General features: G+C 38.7%; 1 protein-coding gene across 2 annotated transcripts in view; it reads left to right on the forward strand.

Annotated features, from left to right (window-relative positions):
• Nucleotides 1-19,995, forward strand: part of C1H1orf141 (chromosome 1 C1orf141 homolog) — a 56,451-nt gene extending 36,456 nt beyond the window's left edge. The window contains exons 8-15 of one of the 2 annotated variants that reach the window (XM_055117551.2): nucleotides 2,214-2,283; nucleotides 3,112-3,298; nucleotides 4,930-6,794; nucleotides 7,564-7,823; nucleotides 8,639-8,678; nucleotides 9,015-9,179; nucleotides 10,275-10,383; nucleotides 18,149-19,995. In XM_055117551.2, the coding sequence (XP_054973526.1) occupies nucleotides 2,214-2,283; nucleotides 3,112-3,298; nucleotides 4,930-5,529 (857 nt within the window). In that variant the 3' untranslated portion in view covers nucleotides 5,530-6,794; nucleotides 7,564-7,823; nucleotides 8,639-8,678; ... (1 more) ...; nucleotides 10,275-10,383; nucleotides 18,149-19,995. Of the gene's footprint in view, nucleotides 1-2,213; nucleotides 2,284-3,111; nucleotides 3,299-4,929; nucleotides 7,824-8,638; nucleotides 8,679-9,014; nucleotides 9,180-10,274; nucleotides 10,384-18,148 lie in introns of both variants that reach the window. The other variant, XM_055117548.2, reaches the window with a different exon arrangement.
• Nucleotides 19,996-20,548: the final 553 nt, after the last annotated feature.

Raw genomic sequence — 20,548 nt, forward strand, 5'->3', positions numbered from 1 at the left:
TTATAATTTTTTTTTGAAACTGAATCTCACCCTGTCGCCCAGGCTGGAGTGCGGTGGCACAATCTCCACTCACTGCCACCTCCGACTCTGGTTCAAGCGATTCTCCTGCCTTAGTCTCCCAAGTAGCTGAGACTATAAGGCATTCGCCACAATGCCCAGCTGATTTTTGTACTTTTAGTAGAGATGGGGTTTCACCATGTTGGCCAGGCTGGTCTCAAACTCCTGACCTCAAGTGATCCACCCACCTCAGCCTCTTAAAGCGCTGGGATTATAGGTGTGAGCCACTGCACCTGGCAATATTTTTCATAGGTTGTAGAATTTTAGAAGGCTCTCTGTCTCTTATTCACCACTCACTATATGGCACTCTTTCCTTTCCAGAAGTTTTGTAGTTGCCATTACTCAGACCTCGTGACCCTCAGGCCAGACCAGATTTTAGAGTTGTGAATGGAATTCGTCTGCCAGGGTGACAATTGGGATATGGTAGATTGGCAGATTCAGTCATCCATCTCTTGTGTGGTTTGACTTAGTTCCAGGTTAGCCAATTGGCAATGGAAAGGAGTGATTTTTATTCTCCTTTCACAAGTCAGGGATCCTTAACCCAGCACCTTGTTTCAGTCAGTGGGCCTGTTTTTCTCTTACCTATCCCATTCCTGCAAATGGGAAAAAGTTGGATCTCCCTCTAAGTAGAAACTGAAGCCAACGATTTCCCACCACTTACACTGCTACAATCCTTATCGAGTCCACCAACATGTTCATCTAGACAACAACAACAGCCTCCTAATTGGTTACTCCATTGCTGCTCTTGCCACCCACATTCCCCCTTCTCCCCACAGACCATCCATCACTGAGCAAGCAGAGTGATCTTTCTAAAGCATAAATGAAACTGCATTATTGTTCTGTTGAAAACCCTCCTAAGGATCTCTATTGTAACCAGAATAATATCTTAACTCTTCACTATGGCTTATGTGACCCCAGATGACTTTGCCCTGCTACGTGTTTCAACCCATCTTACTCCACTCTCCTCCTAATTCACCACACCCAAGCAACACTGGCCTCTTTGTTCTTTCAGCATTCCATGCTGGCTTCACACTGAGACCTCCACACTTGCTGTTTCCTCTGCCTCTTTCTCTTTACTCAGATTTCAACTCAAATATCCCCTCTTAAAAGAGGCCTTCTATAGCCACCCTAGGTGAAGTACCATGTTTATATTCTTCCATGGTACTTGAATGCTGCAAATACTTCCAAATTATTCGAAATTATATTATACATTTATTTGTTGGTTGGTTTACTTGTTTTTGTTGTTGTCGGGGTTTTTTTGTTTGTTTTTGTTTTTGTTTTTTTGAGATGGGGGTCTTACTATACTGCCCCAGCTGGCCTCAAACTCCTGGGCTTAAGCAGTCCTCCCACTTCAGCCTCCTGAGTAGCTGGGATTACAGGGGCATACCACCATGCCCCTTGTTTACTTGTTTATTGACCATTTCCTCCCTCTAGAACAGAGCTTCCCAAATAGTACTGTGGTAACCTGTTGTGCTTGGAGGGGGTTATAGGTGTGCTGAAATATTGATTCCTTAGCCATCAAGGCTGCTCAGTTGGCCCTGTGGTAGCCTGCCCAGACTCAAGCATGTATTCCAGTATACTGTACAAATAATATTAATTAGTATGCTTGCCATTATATGGGAAAGACTGGGAAGTACTGAACTAGAATATAAACTACTTGAGGACAAGGTAAAAGCTAAAACTGTTACTAATAGCATGTGTATCTAGAAAAATGCTGGAGTGGCCACCAGACATATTTGGAAGAGATCAACCTTGGATGATGCTTACTTCATGCCACGTGGCAAGATCTGTTTGATATCTGCAAACTGTCTTCCCTGCCTGCCAAGTGATAACCGCCTGAAGCTTCCTACTGGTTCATAATGACTCCACATATCAGAAAGATTTGAAAATTTAGGGATGTCTTTCTTCCACAAAAAAATCTCCAAGACCACTTTTATGTTTGATCTGTTTTAGCCAAATACTAGGGCTTCGATCTCAGTCTTTTCCAGTTCTATCTAGTTCATTCAAGAAATATTTACTGGGTAGCTACTACAGACCAGGCACTATACTAGGTGTTTTCCATATGTTATTTTAAATTGTAAAATATTTTGTGCAAGATATTTTCCTAAATGTCAGAATATCTATGTGTCTTTTATGAAAATCTTTTAAAATTTCAGCTCAAATTGAAAAAAAACCTAGGAAACCATTGGATTCTGTTGGTCACTTAGAAGGTGATAGAAATAAAAGGTAATTTATTTTAAAATGCTTAATATTTTTTCTGTTTAATGATGTTTCTAGTAGGACACATTTTATAATTGACAGGAATAAATTTATTCTGCCTTATTATTTAGTTCCATAGCACAATCCAATGAATGGTCCAAGACTGCTTAGCCACTAGATATGACATCCAGACCTTGAGTGTTGTTAAATGGAGAGAAAGGCATGGGAAAATGAATAGAGGGAATACAATGTTTTTTTTAGTAAATACACACATTTACTTACATGACAACATGGACATGAAAAAGTAGCTTTTCTTTGGATAAAGTTCTCATTTTTCTCATGAACACTTCCATCTCTATATAATGAAAAAAAATCATTAATCCAGTGTGTTTCAAACTTTGTTTGAATCAATAATGAACAAGCACTTTAAGTTTAACTCAGTTTAAAAATTATATTCTGTCTCTGCCTGACCACACTATTCTATCCTCTTAACAAAGCTGGGGCCACCCTATGTTGGCATGAAGCTGCCCTGTGGAGCTTCTTCCAGAATTTCAACATAGGACGTTGCAAATACCTCTCTACCTTTGGTGTTCCCCTCAACCTACGTAATAATACAACTCGTCCCCATTCAAAATCCAAAGAGGCATATATATGACTCTCTTGCTTCCACTCCTACTCTTGCTGTTTTCTCCCACAAACCAGGCAGGACGGGATGATCTTGTCAGTTTGAAAGTCTGTGGGAGAGAGGTTGGTGCAGAAGTTGGCAGTGACTTCCAGGGATAAAAGGAGGCAGACAAGAACTGACAAGCTGTAATCAGCCCCATGAACACTACCCTGAACTGTGTTTATTTTCAGAAAAAAATCTCCACGGATGAACGATTTTAATATAAAAGAAAACAAATCAGTCAGAAATTATCAATTAAGTAAGTATAGGTCAGTAAGAAAGAAAAGCTTGCTCCCGTTGTGCTTTGAGGATGAATTGAAAAATCCACATGCCAAGATAATCAACGTTAGTCCAACAAAGACAGTAACTTCTCACATGGTAATAAGCATATCATCTATCGTTAAGTAAATATGTGTAGTCATATGACTTATGGGAATCACCCATATATTTTAGTGACCAGAATCTTTGATAAATCCTTCTTACCTCTTGGTTTCATATTCCAAAGTGATAACAGCACTTAAGTTCTTAATGCACTTTGCACAACCCCCAAACTGGGGATTCCTTTACACCAGCTGAAAATTCAGTGTTTTTCTTTATGAAGAAGCCTTTATCAAATTTGCTTGATTATAATAGAACTGTAGAATAAAAAGAATTTTTAAAAAATGGCTGTACCAATCTAGCAGAATGCAGTGATGTGCACCTGTAATCCCCGCTACTCTGGAGTCTGAGGCAGGGGAACTGCTTGAGCCCAGGCATTTGAATCCAGCCTGAGCAATATAACAAGACCCCAGTTCTAAAATGATGGGACCATGACCATGTGTCAATTTTTCTAACAATCTGTTTTGGCTTTTTCAACCAGAAAGTGCATTTATTAAAGGCTATTTAGTAACTCATGCTCTCTAGAGAGGCGGTATGGCTCGAAAGCTGTCTAGTCAGGAATCACCTAATTATATAGCCCCAGACTGCTCCACTGAGGCCCATGCTATTGTCACAGATAAAAGTTTACAACTCTGATGCTGAGCAGGGAATACTCTAAGACATTTGCTACTGCTGTCATTCAAAGCTAGATGTAACTCCTACCACCCTCACTAGAATAGTTTTCCCAATACTTTTTCACAGTGCTTGCTTTCTCTGAACTGAAGACTTCATAGGTGTATCTGAATGGCAGAGCCTAGGGCAAATGCCTATGTCCTAACCTCAAAGAAGCTGACAAACATGGTTCTTGCCTCTACCTAAGGGTACATAGACTTGTCAAGTGGAAAATTCCCTAAGGTGTTGGACAGACCAAAAGCATTACAAACATCCATTACTATGGCTAAATAGGTAATATTGGCATCACCAGTGGATTGCAAAACTAGATCTTTGTCATCTTTTCAGTAATCATAGCAGACTTGGATATTACTGCGATAAAAATGATCTATTCTTAAGTCAATCTATTACTTTGGCTATTTTATTCCACAAATATATATTGAGCACTTTTTAGGTGTCAGGTATTGTGCTAAGTATTAGGGTACAATAATAACAGTTGTAGAGATAATTTTTAATTTTTTGAATTATTTACTAGAATATCCAGATTTGTAATTTTGGCTTGTAATCAGTTATGTCTCTTCTGAACTTTGACTCAATCCATTTTTTGGTATGCTTTTTAATTTCTAGAACATGGAAACCTAAGAAATGCCAGAACAACTACCTTATTTCTCAATGACAGTACCTCAGATATTTAACAAATATATTAATGTTTTCGTATTCCAATTTATTTCAAAAAACATTTAAGGCCAAAAGTTCAAGTTTTATCACTAACATCTCTATAGAATATTAAGATAAGAAGGATGTATGTTACATACAAGTACAGTATTTTCATGTATTTGAATAATGCTACTGTTCATATTAAATATTTGTATGTAGTCATTTTTAGAATATTTTACAATTTTATTTACATGTTTTAAAATATATGGAGCTTTCTTGACTCAATGAACTTATGACTAATTATTCTTTTCTTTAATCTACAGGAACAAAAGGACACAAATCCCATAATTTTCCATGACACAGAATATGTACGAATGTTACTTTTGACAAAAAATAGATTTTCTTCTCATCCTTTGGAAAATGAAAACATTTACCCACATAAAAGAACAAATTTCGTTTTAGAAAGAAATTGTGAAATCCTCAAATCTATAATTGGCAATCAATCTATTTCTCTTTTCAAACCCCAAAAAACTATGCCTACAGTACAGAGAAAAGATATACAGATCCCTATGTCTTTTAAAGCGGGCCACACAACTGTAGATGATAAACTAAAGAAGAAAACTAATAAGCAGACACTAGAAAACAGATCTTGGAATACACTCTATAATTTCTCACAGAATTTTTCTAGCCTAACAAAACAATTTGTGGGTTACCTTGATAAAGCTGTTATTCATGAAATGAGTGCCCAAACTGGAAAATTTGAAAGAATGTTTTCTGCAGGAAAACCAACCAGCATACCCACATCCAGTGCCTTACCTGTCAAATGTTACTCAAAGCCTTTTAAATATATATATAAACTAAATAATGTAACACCACTGGATAATTTGTTAAACCTATCAAATGAAATTTTAAATGCCTCATAAAATATCATGTATGCAGCAATATTTGAGTAACAAGAAGCAAATATCCAAGTTCCAAAATTATAAAAGAAATTCTTATCCAAATAGTAATGTTCTAATTGATCATATAAGAAAGCAAAGCACAGACATTAGAATTATAAGTCAGCAGTGGTCTGTTCAAGAACAATCAACATTTTTAGAAAATAATAGGACAAAATTAGGAAATAATTATCACCAAGAGGATCTAGTTCATGACTTTCTATTATCTCAATTAGATTGCTCAATCATCAGCCTTCCTATACTAAACTCTGATTCAAGACCAAGAAAGGCATAGTCTGACTCTGGAAATGCGCTGTTGGAAGCCAAATAACATCAATACTCTTGTTCTATAATTGAATATCAAATAAGACAAATTACCATTAATTTAATGACTGTGGAGTTAATTGTATACCGGCATTTCAGCAAATCATGATCAATAGTATTACATTAGCAATTTATGCAATTAAAAAGGCTTTGTAAAACTTTGAATAGATTTTATTGTTGTTAGTAGATGTTGGAACTTCATTACTATATAATGTTTTTGCAAACTTTAACTATTTTCTAAATTGTTAAATAAAAGAATAACTATCCTTAATCTAAATAATTTTGGTAGCAAATCCTATAAGGTATTAAACATTTTAAGGTATATTATTACATTGCTATTTTACCATTTCTCATTAACCCAAACAGTTTAAAGGCAGAATTCAACTTAGAAACAAGTTGCATTTTGAAAGTTTATTTGTAATCCATTTGTTTGGAATTCAGAAATGTATTTCACATAAAAATAATCTTGGAAGTAATAAATTCCAAAATTAACTAACAAAACCTTACTTAAAATTTTATCCCATAGAGCTTATGTGAAAATCGTAAAAAGCAATAATTTTGTAATTCCAATAACTAATAGAGAAAACTGAGTAAGGAAAGAATTTTTCAATCTTGACTGTTACTACTTGAAGAGAAACAGATTGAATTCAATGCATTTAAGTTAAGAAAAGGCTTTCGGGGTTCTTTTGGAACATTTAAGGGTGAGGAGGTAAACTGGTTTAGGTTCCTCTGCTTCTACTTCAGACTGGAGATTTTCTTTATTGTGCATAATCATCAATACCACTCAGGAGCATCTTTACAACGAGAGGGAGGTTTGGACTCTCAAAAAGAATGACAAGGAGAGAAAAATGGAGATGGAAGAAGAGAGATGTACCTGGAGATTGTGTGAATGAGAGAAGAGAAAGAGAGAAAAGCTTCGAGATAAGGTGTTGGGCTCGGATCTGTAGGAGGTAGGGAAGGGGCATAGCAGGTTCCCTTGCTTCCAGTTGCTGCCTGGGAAAAGGAGAAGCTGCTGCAGCTCCAAGTCATGAAGCTGTCTTTCTCTTTTCCCCTTCATTCTTTTCTGGTTGCTGTTATACGTTCTCCCCCTGTTTTCCCTCCATCCAGACTTACTGCAAAGCAGAACAGCTTCCCGAACTACATTGCCAACTTAGAACATAAAACACAAACTCTTTTGTGATTTCTTTCCTTTCTTTTTTTTTTTTTCTTTTTTGAGATGGAGTCTCGCTCTGTCACCCAGGCTGGAGAGCAGCAGTAGTGCGATCTCAGCTCACTGCAACCTCTGCATCCCGGGTTCAAGCCATTCTCCTGCCTCAGTCTCCCAAGTTTGCTGGCACACACCAGGTATGTGCCACCACGCCTGGCTAATTTTTGCATTTTTAGTTGAGACGGGGCTTTTACCATGTTGGCCTCAAGTGATCCACCCACCTTGGCCTCCCAAAGAGCTAGGATTACAGGAGTGAGCCACCACGCCCAGCCAGTGTAATTTCTAAAAAGATACTCCCAAAAGTCTCTCACTCCAATCTTTTCTAAATTAAATGCTAAAAACTACAGTATTCAGATTTTAACCCAAGGTGGGCTGAAACTACTACTGAGAATTTCTGTATTAGTTATTTTTGGGAGTTTCTGCTGGAGCTTGTGAGCTTTGTCCTTTAAGAAGGCACTAAATTAACTTTAAAATTACATTTGGCTAAGGATTCTCCATTAAAGCAGCTCAAGAACAAGGAGCAGTGGATTCTGAGAAGATGACAACCTAAGCTCTACTCCAGCTTTAATCTATCATCTCCTAAACTAAACAGCTACTAGAGTCTTCAAGCAGCAGAGTGCAAGGCCAGACTTGGTTTCTATTCTGATACTGAGATCTGAGTATGGCCTTGGAGGCCAGTCTCTGTTCCAGGGAGAGGATGGAGTTTGTGCTGTTTCCTGGACTCATTGGGATCTGTGGATTACTCTAGGTAAAGGTTGTCTTTGTCCCTCTGTAAATGCTCCTGGTCTTATTGGCCCCTAGGACGCCAAAAAGGAGCCACTATGTCTATAAGATAGCTGGGAAACCAGAGATCCATGAATTTTCTTTCAAATGCCTCATCAGGGGACTGTGGTCTGCTTACTTCTGTTAAATTAAATAAGCAGGAGGCCATTTGCCTGAGGTTGTCTCTGTATTTTGAGTTTTTATATGACAAACTGCAACCTAATTTCATACATAAGCAAACTGAAACTTAGGAGTATAATAAATAGTTGAGTTTCATCTGATCACAAGCAGCCAGATTTCAGCCAGGTTTCTGCCAATCATAGGCAGCCAAGCCCAAATAAGGCAGACACTTAGCTGTAGCCAATCAGGTGATTTCTCTATTTTGCTTCTGTGTTCAGCCTATGAAAGCTTCCTACTAACAATGCTAAGCAGAATCCTTCATACCTCTTCTGGTTCTGAGTGCTGCCCAATTCATGAGTTGTTCTTTGTTCAGATAAACTGTGAAATTTAATTTGTCTAAAGTTTTTCTTTTAACATTTTTATAGTACCAGCCCACAGTGGGCAAGGCATTTGCCTTCCACCCCTTATAGAACTGTGGTCACTAAGGTACTACAATAAACAGAGCTGAACTTCCCTGAGCCAACTAGAAAAAATAATAACCCATGTAAAGGACCTAGCAGCCAAATGTTTTTATCTTGACACATAATGGTCTTGGAGATAATTAATATGATGATTAAAATGTATTTATCTGAAATAAGAACTTCTGGCTACAAAATTAACGCTCTTTACCAACACTCCTAGGAGAAGGCAAAAAGGCACAGTACTGAAGCAATCTGAAAAGGTAGGAGCGAGACTTCCCTCGTAGCTGCTTATCTCATTTCCAAGGGGTGATAGATAGACCCTGATTGACCATAAACTTAATGATTAAGATCAAAAGGTAGGGGAAAATTAGAATGAACATTTATTTCCCCACTCCTCTTGTTTCTCATTGGAAGAAAGTTTTATCTGTAGAAACACTCATAACCTCCACCCCATCTATTACTTACTTTTCCCCACTGATGAGTGTGAAATCTGATTTGGGGTGACAGCAGTTAGCCCGTTTCTGAACTGCAAGACTACTTTATTAAAAGACTGTAAGCACTAGACAATTGATTACTTTCTTCCCTTTTTGTCCCAGTTTAGAGGGAACAGCATTCCTTGGTTGATGTGTGCATTTGGTAGACTCAAATGGTCTACTGAATCTCCAACTGGATGAGCAATGCCATACTTGGAGATTGGGAGGAAGAACAGTGTCCTAAACAAGTCCATTCATCTTTGAACCTAAGCCATGCTGTGCAAACATGTAACTATGTTATAATTGCCATCAACCTACCTGCTGCAACTATCAATTGCTTTCAAATTTGGGTGGTGAAGACAGGCATTATTTTTTAGTCCCCTCAAGCCCCAACACATATCTTCCAATGTGCTTTCCCAAAAGGCCTCTTGTCAAATATATTGATTTCATTACATAATATTTAAGATTTAAAAGATCACTCAGTTGATATTGTCAGAGGTGGGAAAGTCTTGTAGGGCAGATCTATGTCTTACTAGTGATTTTTGGATCCCCAGCATCTGACACAGGTACTAGCCACACAGTGAGTGTGGATGGGGTGGCAGGGAGAACCACTAGAGTAATTCAAACTGTTTACAAGTCATCAATCTCCCCTTCCTTGCTGAGCCACACTTTCCTGGAACTGAGATTCTGGTAACCTGGGCCAGCCTCACCCATTTCCATACCTACACCAGCTCTTAAAGCACCAGGCAGCGCAATGGCTCACACCTGTAATCCCAGCACTTTGGGAAGCTGAGGCAGGTGGATCACTTGAGGTCAGGAGTTCAAGACCAGCCTGGCCAACATGGTGAAACCCCATCTCTACTAAAAATACAAAAATCAGCTGGGCATGGTGGTGCACGCCTGTAGTCCCAGCTACTCAGGAGGCTGAGGGAGGAGAATCGCTTGAACTCAGGAGGTGGAGGTTGCAGTGAGCTGAGATCGTGCCACTGTGCTCCAGCCTGGGTGACAGAGCAAGACTCTGTCTCAAAAAAAAAAAAAAAAACCAGCCAGGGCTGAGCATAGGCCTCTACTTGTTCTAGCATAGGGACTGAAATTTAACATGGGTTCTCTACCACAAAGAAGGCCTTTTATGAGAATATTGCACAGTTAAATCTGAGATGACATTTCACCATCTTGATCATACTATAGGCAGCACATCCAGAAACTTTTTTCTGTTGCATAGAGTACTAAGTTCTTAGCATATCCAAGTTAAATCTATACCTGAACACAAGACTAGTATATTCTTACTCGGAGCACACAGTTAGGTAGTCACATGTTTTAAAAGCAGACCTAAACATTCACCAATTTTGACACATTTTGTTACCGGTGGACCTTTGTTCTTAGAACTCCCAAGATGGTGGTGTCCACTCCCAAGATGGCAGCAAGCCTTTTGTTCTCTGACCTGGGGTTCTTGGCCTCACGGATTCCAAGGAATGGAACCTTGGGCCATTTGGTGAGTGTTATAGCTCTATTAGAAGCCGTGCGTCGTGGAAGAGAACCGTGGAACCCAGTGACTAGTGTTCAGCTCGATTAGGATGAACCCAGGCACTTAGCTGCACAGGAACAAGGGCGAGCCTTTAGCCCAAACGGGAGCTGCAATGGGTGCCTCACTGGATCAGAAAAGGGGTGGACACCCTGCCAGATCTGGAGGGGTGGAAATCAATGGCAGGTCTGCCATGGCAGCAAACAGAAGTGGTGGACGGTGAGCAAAAGCTCAGCTCGAGCCAGAATAAACACGGACCAGAAGAGTGTGCAGTTGCAAGATTTAATAGAGTGAAAACAGAGCTCCCATACAATGGGAGGGGACCCAAAGGGGGTTGCCTACTCCCAGCTTGAATGCCTGGGGTTTATATCCCAATCATTGTCCCTCCCCCTATGCTCTCAGGTGATATATGATTTGACTATTTCTTTACCTCCTGCTTTTAGCCTAATTTGTGTTTTAGTGATCCCTCTTTACTACCTGATGGGTCGGGTGTGAGCTGAGTTACAAGCCCTGTGTTTAAAGGTGGGTGTGGTCACCTTCCCCAGCTAGGCTTACGAATTTGTAGTCGACCTAGGAAACCAACTAGTCCTGTCTCTCAATTTAATCCAGCAAAATCTCTCCCTCATTTTCAGCCCTCTCTTTTACTAACCTAGATATCTCTTCCAGACCATCAACAAACCTCCCTTGGCTACATATATGGTAACACGACAATATGTTTCTCCTTTCTGACATTTCTCTTTCCCAATCCCCATCACTCCTGCATACAACACACATGCGCGCACACACACACACACACACACACACACACACAGAAGCAAGATAGCTTTTTGTAGAGCTATGCAGCCTCCGTATTTAGAAATCATAGTTGTACAGTTTTGCCTTCTCCCAGAGCAGAGAATTCCTTCATGGCACTAGTGTCTTCTGACCATCTAGCCTTGGCTTGAACACCCCTGGAATGGAGTGGAGTCACTTTTCTAAAAGCAGCCCATTCTATTTGCAGGCCTTGCAACAGAAATCGGGTGGTACAAAAGTGGAATTTAATAAGGGGCCATTATGTGAGAAAACCACAGAGATAATGTAGCTAGCAACCACCCCAGGCCTACCGAACTGAAGAAAAGAAGAGATTACAGGAATCCCAAAATAGACTGCAGCATGTTGCCCGTCCAAGGCAAAATCCCACGGAGGAATCTGGAGTAATAAATACCAGAACCCCACTCTCCCCTTGCCCTCTTGAACCTGTGTACCTCCCATTGGCTAAAATTGATCAGAAGTTGGGGGTTAAGACAAGGCTGGCACTACTGTGAGGCTAGGGAGGTAAGAGGCACCCAGGGCACAATTAAGGAGCACTTAATCCAGGAGCAGTACCTGACCAAGTTAGATTTCTTCTAAGTATACTTTTCAAAAAGTTAAAAAGCATGACTCTCATAGAAATATGACATGAATGTGTCAAAGATTTTATTCCACCCATTAGTGAATAAAGAGTAAGATGTTAAAACTAGTTTGAAGGAAAATATAAAGACAGATTTATGTAGTCAAGGCAGTCAATACTAAAGTGAATATGCTAATACGTGCAAAACTGGTTAATACCCTATAAGGTGATAAATTGAAAATTTTAGAATTATCTTTTCTATCAGGGGAAAATCAATTATATCTCTATAGATAAATTCCATTTGCATTGCTATGGGCAAGAATCATTTGCACTGCTATTGGTTTTCCACCAGTTAACCTCTTCTAAATAGAGAGTCAATCAAAGGTGCACAACCTTATAGACTTAATTCATTGAGTATCCATTCAAACAATTGCCCAGCATTCCACTGAAAGGACCTTCAGTAATCTCCTCTCTTATTTCTAAGTACTGGATAATTTTTAAAAACATTTCTGTTCTGCCTGGAAGCTATTCGGATATTTTAAAATACCAGAGACATCTCATTTTTCTCCAGAAATCAGGTGTCCAGGATTGGATGCAGGTGTGGTATGAGCAGGAAGGTGTTTTATTTCAGTACTCAAAGGGAGAATTAAAACCAGTCATTATTAAAGCTGAAGGGATAATAGTAAATGTAAATCCCATTTACTCTCTATTGCACTCTAAAGTGTCTGCCAAGAAAAGAGGTAAGACTATGCATTTATAGCTATAACAGCAGGATAACAAGAAAGAAGCACAGGATTAGCCAGACAAGTAATGCACAGCAGTAGATTACAAAGCAGCATCTAGTTTGTCAACATGCCCACAGAGAGACAATAGTTCATTTGATCCAAATACCACACTTTTGTGGGAACAATAAATGCAGAATCAAAATATGAGCTTTCTATTTCAGTAAAGAACTATGCAGGTTTAAGGGCTTTAATCAGAAATTAATCCCTCAAAGGCAGTTCTATTTTATTTTTTTGCTTATTTTTTTCATTGTCTTTTTTGTCTATCTAGTAAGGATAGTAAGATTGATCCTTACTATCTTGCTCTTTTTATTGTTTCTTTCACTGTTTTGCTTAGGACCTCAGAGGTAAAAAGAGTCTTGAAAATCTTCTAGACTAGAATTGTCTGATAGAATGACGATTAGAAATGTTCTATTATCAGGGCTGTTAATAGCTACTAGTCACAAGTGACTACTAATCACTTAAAATTTTTCTAGGGCAGGATTTCTCAAACTCAGCATTTTTGAAAGTTGGGACTGGATAATTATTTATTAAAATTCCTCTACTGGCTGGGCCTGGTAGTTCATGCCTGTAATTCCACACTTTGAGAGGCCAAGGTGGGAGGATAACTTGAGGCCAGGCCAGGAGTTCAAAAGCACCCTAGGCAACATAGCAAGAGCCCTCTCTCAAAAAACAAAACAAAACAAAACAAAACACTAAAAAACCAGCTGGTTACGGTCGTGCATGCCTGTCACCTGTCATCCCAGCTACTCAGGAGGCTGATGTGGGAGTATCACCTTGAGCTCAGGAGGTCAAGGCTGCAGTGACTCAAGATGCCACTGCACTCCAGCCTGGGTGACAAAGCCAGATTGTCTCATAAATAAATAAATAAATCTACCATGCTGAGTAACTGGTCCATGGGCAATCATCCTATTCAACTTCTTCCTCATTCTTCCAACCTTCAACAATCTTCATGTTCAACTCCTATTGTCTTCCCCTCACACATTCTACAGTGACTGTTCCAAACTTTCTACTCTGCTCAAACTCTTGACCTCACCCTGCCCACCAGTTCCAAGAATAGGAGCAAAGCAAAACAGTTGCAGCTGTTATATGAGATTACTTCCTTGCGTAACTCCGATATTCACTTAAAATTTTCAGTTCCCACAGGGTGATAGAGAATTGCGTTCATCTCTGGATTTCTCCATGCTGTGAGAAATTCGTACTGGGGTTACCTGTCTCCTTGGATCTGAGTGGAGAAGCCCAATATAGGAAAAAAAAAAAAAACACTGAATGAAGATACAAGAGGCCAGGGTTCTGCAACAGATCCTGTTAATAACTCATGATTTCTGGGCAAGACCCTCAATCTTTCAGGCCTCAGATTCGCTACTGCATAACAGGGAAATTTTTTAAATAATTTTTTTTCTAAGATTTTTAGATGATCTTTTTCAGTTCTAGACCTTTAAAGTTCTACCTTCTTCTTTACCGTTCAACTTTTAAACAAAAAATGTTTGTAAGTGTTTACTGTGTTCCATCACTGGGCTAACTGCTAAAAATGCAACAGTCACTAGAAAAGATTTGTTTTCTGCCCTCATGTAGTGTTGTGGGAAAGCTGACTACCTGTCCAGTGCTCCAACCTAGGAAAGCCCAACCCTAGAGAGCCATCAGTCTAAGCAAATGGTTGTATTGCTGTATTCCTAGGCTAACACACAGGGTACCAAAGAGTGAGACTAGGCCTCCCCTCAGTTCATGGTTTCTTCCATACAGCTATGTTGACTGCTCAGTAGAACCACAGAATATATGCAAATGACTCAACAATGAGCACAGTAAAGGTGTCAGCCTATTACAACAAACTTATGGCTGAAGCAGGATTTGACCCTAGACTTACTCTTTTAGTTGCTGGGGATCTACGGAATTCCAGATTAGGGGCTAGAGTGACCATGGCAGTAGGTCAAGTCTTGAAGGAGTTGGGGAAATTACTCTTTCCCAGCTCTTATGGAAATATTTAAATATTCCAACTACAGGGTAGCCATACCGGTATGTTGCTACTGAATATCAACCCTAAGTAGAATTGATGAGCCAATGTAGACACACAGCTATGTGATTTATCAATAACACTTGCCTTTCCAGAGTCACCAGGAGAAGACTTCAGGAACCCCAACATTTCTTAGAGGTGCTTTCTTGGATTTGTGTGTTTATATAAATCTTTAATCATAACTTTAGTTTCTTCTTTTGACTCTATCCAAATTTCTTCTACCCAGTACTCCACTCTCCTGGGCCATATCATAGTTCTTCCTTCTTCTGAGTCCAAAGTAGGCTCATCCATTACCTCCTTGTATTGACTTGTTCTCTTAAAATGTGGTGGAGCTTAGGGTCCTAGACTACCTCATGTGTCCCAGTGTAATGTTCTTCCTTGGAAATAAGTGTAACACTAGTTGTTTTCTGCCAAGTGTAGGAAAACCATGTTATGCTTCCATAACACAAATTATGCAAAGTACTATTCCACGTCTTCTCTTCCTCTTTCCCTTCCTCCCTTACCTCCCTTCCTTCCTCCTTTGCTTCCTTCCTTCCTCCTCCCACTCCTTTGTTATTTATTCATTTAAAATATGTTTATTGTATACCTACTTCATGTAAGGCACTATTCTAAGTACTGAGAATATAGATGTAACCAAAAACAAAGTCTTCTACTCTTAGGGACATGGATGAAAAACTAATGAAGTTTAAGCTTCAGGGCTCTTCACTTGCATGAGATTCTTCTTAGGCCCCAAAAGGGGCCCTAGCAACATATTCAACTCATTTATATATTTTTTAAAAATTATGAAATCTGCAGAAGATATTTTAGTTGCAATTTGTTAACAATGCTGTCTCCACTCCAATTTTTTCACCATTACACTTCTTTTTATATCAGGTAATATTTGAGTGGCAGAAGATATTTTTGGACTCCATCTAAGGAGAAGTTGGGTTAGGAATAGATCTAATCCAGTCTTAAAAGGGTGTATATAGGTGGTATGCAGTTACTTCTGTATGAAGTTATTTTGTTGTTCTAATGTAGGGATAGCTTCCAAGGATACTACCACTGCTTATTATGCTAATTTACTAACTGTGTGACACAACAGTACAGACCCAAAAAATATACCATGAAATAAAATTGTCCTACAGAAACAAGTTCTAAAAGTCTGTAACCAGAGTAGGAGAAGCAAGATTGAAACAAGATTAAAGTCAGAAGCTAGTTGTGAAACACTTTTCCAGTCATTAGACAAATATAATCATTAGAGAGAATTTGAGTTACATTAATTCTTACTCAAAAAACTTCTCTCTTCTTGGCAATATACTCAATAAAGTGTACAGTTATAAATGCACTATACATTTCTTAATGGGAATTGTACAAAATAGAATTCATTAGAATTCCTGTGTTTGTAGGGCACAGATTTGTAGCAATATTTCAGTAGGCTTGTCTGGGTGTTAGGATGCATGTTTTGGAAGTTCCATTTATCAATAATAAAGACAAACTGGCCAGCCGGGCGCAGCGGCTCATGCCTGTAATCCTGGCACTTTGGGAGGCCTCCATGAGTGGATCACCTGAGGTCAGGAGTTTGAGCCCAACCTGGGCAACATGGTAAAACCCCATCTCTACTAAAAATACAAAAAAAAGAAAAAAAAATTAGCCCAGCACGGTGGCTCACACCTGTAGTCTCAGCTACTCGATAGGCTGAGGCATGAGAATCGCTTGAACCCAGGAGGTAGAGGTTGGAGTGAGCTGAGATCATGTCACTGCACTACAGCCTTGGCAACAGAGTGAGACTCAGTCTCAACAAAAACCAAACCAAAACAAAAGAAAACTGTCCAAGTGCTAGAAGAAAGACTGAATTATGTTTCTATTATCTTTATCAGAAATATATTGCAAAATTATTTTCACATACAGAGACAGTCAAATTAATATGTAGCCCCAAACAGAAAAAAATGGAGAAGCATGGCAGGTGCTGAATTAATATAAATATTGTATTAATGTTTTGCTACCTAGATTTTTAAAAAGTCTTTGTTCTGATTTCTTTTCTTATTTTAATTAGATACATATTTTGTACCTCATTTAACATTCTTTTTCTTATATAGGGCTCACAAAATCTTCTTGTTTGTGAATCATAAAACTTGGATCCACTCCTTCTCATAGAGCTGATATTTTGTTGGGAGAAGACAAACAATAAACAAATATAACATAGTCAAGAAGTGGCAAAGCTAAAAAGAAAAATAAGACAAGGGTAGAGGACAGGAAGCCCAGGAAGTATGACATTTTAGATAGATTGGCCAAGGAAGAGCACTAAAAAAAAAAAACAAAACAAAAAAAACAAAAAAAAAAACACCAAAATTTTCTTTGAATCACACCAGTTTTTCTACAATGTCCTTTTTCTGTTCCAGGATCCAATTCAGGATATCCCACTGAATTTAATCATCATGTCTCCAAACTGTTCTCCAATCTGTGATAATTGTTCAGTCCTTTCTTATTTTTATGACCTTGAGTGTTTTGAAGAATATTGGCCAAATATTTTGTAGAAGGTCTATCTGATGTTTTCTTATGGTTAGACTGGGGTTATGAGTTCTGGGGAACAATACTATAGAAGTGAAGTGTTCTTCTTATCACATCATATCCATTAGAACATGTCAACAACATAACTTTACTGGTGATATTAAACTTGATCACTTGGTTAAGGTAGTGTCTTCCATGTTTATCTGTTGTAAAGCTATTATTTTTCCTTTTCCTCACTCTTATTTGTCAGAATATTTGCTAGAGTCACTAAAAGTCAGCATGCATTCAAGGGTAGGAGAAATAAGCTCTGCCTCCTGAAGGAAGAAATATCAAGTATTTGTGAACACATATTGTAATAGGTGTGTAGTGGTATTTCATTGTGGTTTTAATTTACATTTTCCTAAAGAAAAATGATGTCAAGCATCTTTTCACATATCTATTTGCTAACTATATATCTTCTTTGGCAAAGTGTCTGTTCAGATGTTTCCCATTTTTAATTGCTTATTTGTTTCTTATTAATGAGTTGTAAGAGCTCCTACATTCTGGATAGAACTCTTATACAATATGTAATTTACAAGTATTTTCCCTTTGTCTGTGGCATGCCTTATCATTCTCTTAGCATTGTATTTGGCAAAACAAAAGTTTTTAATTTTGATAAAGTCCAACTTATCTGTTTTTTAATTTTATGGAATGTGATTTTTGTGTTGTATCTTAAAACTCATCACAAGAGGCTGGTATCAGCAATATGGCACAATAGGAAGGCAGAGAGCTTCCTTGGCCTGACAAAGACACCAACTTGCAGCAACAATGCATGGACCAATTTCCTTTATGAGAAATCGAGAAACCCCTTAAGATGCCCCTGCACTCCTGAAAAGCATGAAACCAGCTGCGTCAAAGCCAATGTGAAAATTTGTGCCACTCACTGACCATAGTCCTCTCCCTGAATCAGTGTGGTAGGATCAGGATAAAATTCCTAGCTTCTGCCTTCTCCCTGTAGAGAGAAGGTGAAGATTGAAGCATACATTAAACATTTGATTTTGGGGGGTGGTTGCTCAAGGGACTGGTTTCTGTCTTGCCTAAATCTAGGTGGTAACAGGAAAGTCTGTGAGGATGGGGACCACTAAAGGTGACAGTGTGAAGTAGCATGCACTTATTCATCATAATTCCTCCTGTTGGCTCGGTGCAGAACAAGTGGAAGAAAACCCTCAACTCCTAGCTTCTTCCTGGGAAGGGAAAGACTTGGAACATGTATCCAATGTTCTGGCTTTTCAGGGGACTGATTTCTGTCTCTCCTGCCTCAGAGTATGGACAAAATGTAGTATGTTATAGATACTTCGTTGTCAGGGCCACTGACAACAAAAGATAGCTAGACAATTTGTTGCTGCTCCAGAGGATTTGTGCAACAGCAGACAAAAGTCATACAGCTCAGCAACCTCTCCTTTAAAGACAGAAGGAAACAGTGGATTATACATCCAATGCTCTGGCTTTTCAGGGAGCTGCCCAAAGAACTGGTTTCTGCCTTACCTGACTTGAATTGCTGATAGGATTCAACATACCCTAGAAGCCTAGGGGGCACTGAGAAAAACCAAGAGCTGAGTGGCTTGCATAAGCTCTAGAGAACCAACAGCACTACAGACAGACACCAAAGAGAGCAAGAGATTAGGGCTCCTGAAAAAAAGAAACCAGTAAATCCTTCTATTTGGGAATTTATATGCACAACTCCAGAGAAAATGCATCCACAGAAAAGGTTTGAGAAACCCTCACAGTCTTTAGCTGGGCTGCTTGATGAAGGTCTTTCTCTGTATGAAGATAGTCCATAAAGACTGGAAGGGGTGGTGGTTGTTTTTTTCGGTGTATAAATATCAGCACAAAGTTATAACACATAAAGAAACAGGGAAACATGGTCCAATTAAAGGACCAAAATATCTCCTAAATTAACCCTAAAGAGTGTAATTACCTAAAAAACTCAAAATAACTGTCGTAAAAGTGTTCAACAAGCTCAGGAAAATGATTCATCAACAAAATGAAAATATCAACAGAGATAGAAAATATTGAAAGGAACCAAACAGGACTTTTGGAGCTGATGAATACAATAACTGAATTGAACAATTCACTAGAGAGATTCAACTGTCAACTTAATCAAGCAGAAGAAAGAATCAGCAAAGACAAAGACAAGTCATTTGAAATTTTCCATCCAGAGCAACAACAACAACAACAAAGTAGAATGGGTTAAGAAAATCTAAGGGACTAATGTGACAATAGCAAGTGGGCCAACTCATGCATATGGGAGAAGAGGGGAGAGAGAGAGAGAGAGAGAGGCAGAAAGTTTATTTGCAGAAACAAAGGCCAAAAATTTCACAAATCTGGAAAATGAAATGAACATCCAGATTCAGCAAGCACAACACACTCCAACCAGATGATTCCAAAGAAGTGTACACTGTTAAAGCAAACTAAATATGGCCTGAGAAGGACTCCATACATCTATATGTGAATCCTTGTGGATGAACCATAACATAGCTTAATAGTTAGACAAGATTTAAAACCTAACTTAGGAGTATGTGCCTGTAACAATAACTGAGTCTTGGCCAATCCCAGCGGCCATACTTTAACCAGTCATAAACTGTTAATTGTTCAAACTGTGTTCAAATAAGGCAAACACCAACCTGTAACCAATCCAGCTGTTTCTGTACCTCACTGCTGATTTCTATATATCATTTCCCTTTTTTTTTTTTTTTGTCTATAAATCTTCTTCCACCATGTGGCTGCACTGAAGTCTCTGTGAATCTGCTGTGATTCTGGGGGCTGCTCAATGTGTGAATCATTCATTGCTAAATTAAACTCCTTTAAATGTAATTTGGATGAAGTTTTTCTTTTATCAATACCAAAATATATTATAATCAAATGTCAAACGGCAAAAAAAAAAAAAAAAAGAATTTTGAAGACAGCAAGAGAAAAGGTACTCATCATTTATTAGGCTATGAGCGAATTTCTCAGCAGAAACACTGCAAGCCAGAAGGAGGGGGGATGAATGTTCAAAGTGCTGAAAGAAAAAAAAATTGTCAGCCAAGAACAGTGTAACTGACAAAACTATCCTTCAGAAATTAACAGAGCTGGGGACAGTGTTGTGCACCTGTAGCCTCAGACATTCAGGAGGCTGAGTTGGGAGAATCATTTGAGCCCAAGAGTTTGAGGCTGCATACTGCACTATGATATCACCTATGAATAGCCACCGCAGAGCCACTGCATTTCAGCCTCGGTGACATAGTGAAACCCATTTCTAATTAAAACAAACTACAAAAAAAAAAAGAAGAAATAGAAACTTTCCCAGGTAAACAGAAGCTGAAGGAATTAATCGCTTTACAAAAAGTGCTAAAGGGAATTCTTTAAGTTGAAAAGAAGAATGCTAAACAGCAACATGAAAATATATGAAAGTAGAAAACTCACTTATAAATATAGAATACTGTAATACTGAAATGGTAGTGCATA

This window comes from Pan paniscus, chromosome 1 (genome assembly GCF_029289425.2).
Source record: "Pan paniscus chromosome 1, NHGRI_mPanPan1-v2.0_pri, whole genome shotgun sequence".
NCBI lineage: Eukaryota > Metazoa > Chordata > Mammalia > Primates > Hominidae > Pan > Pan paniscus.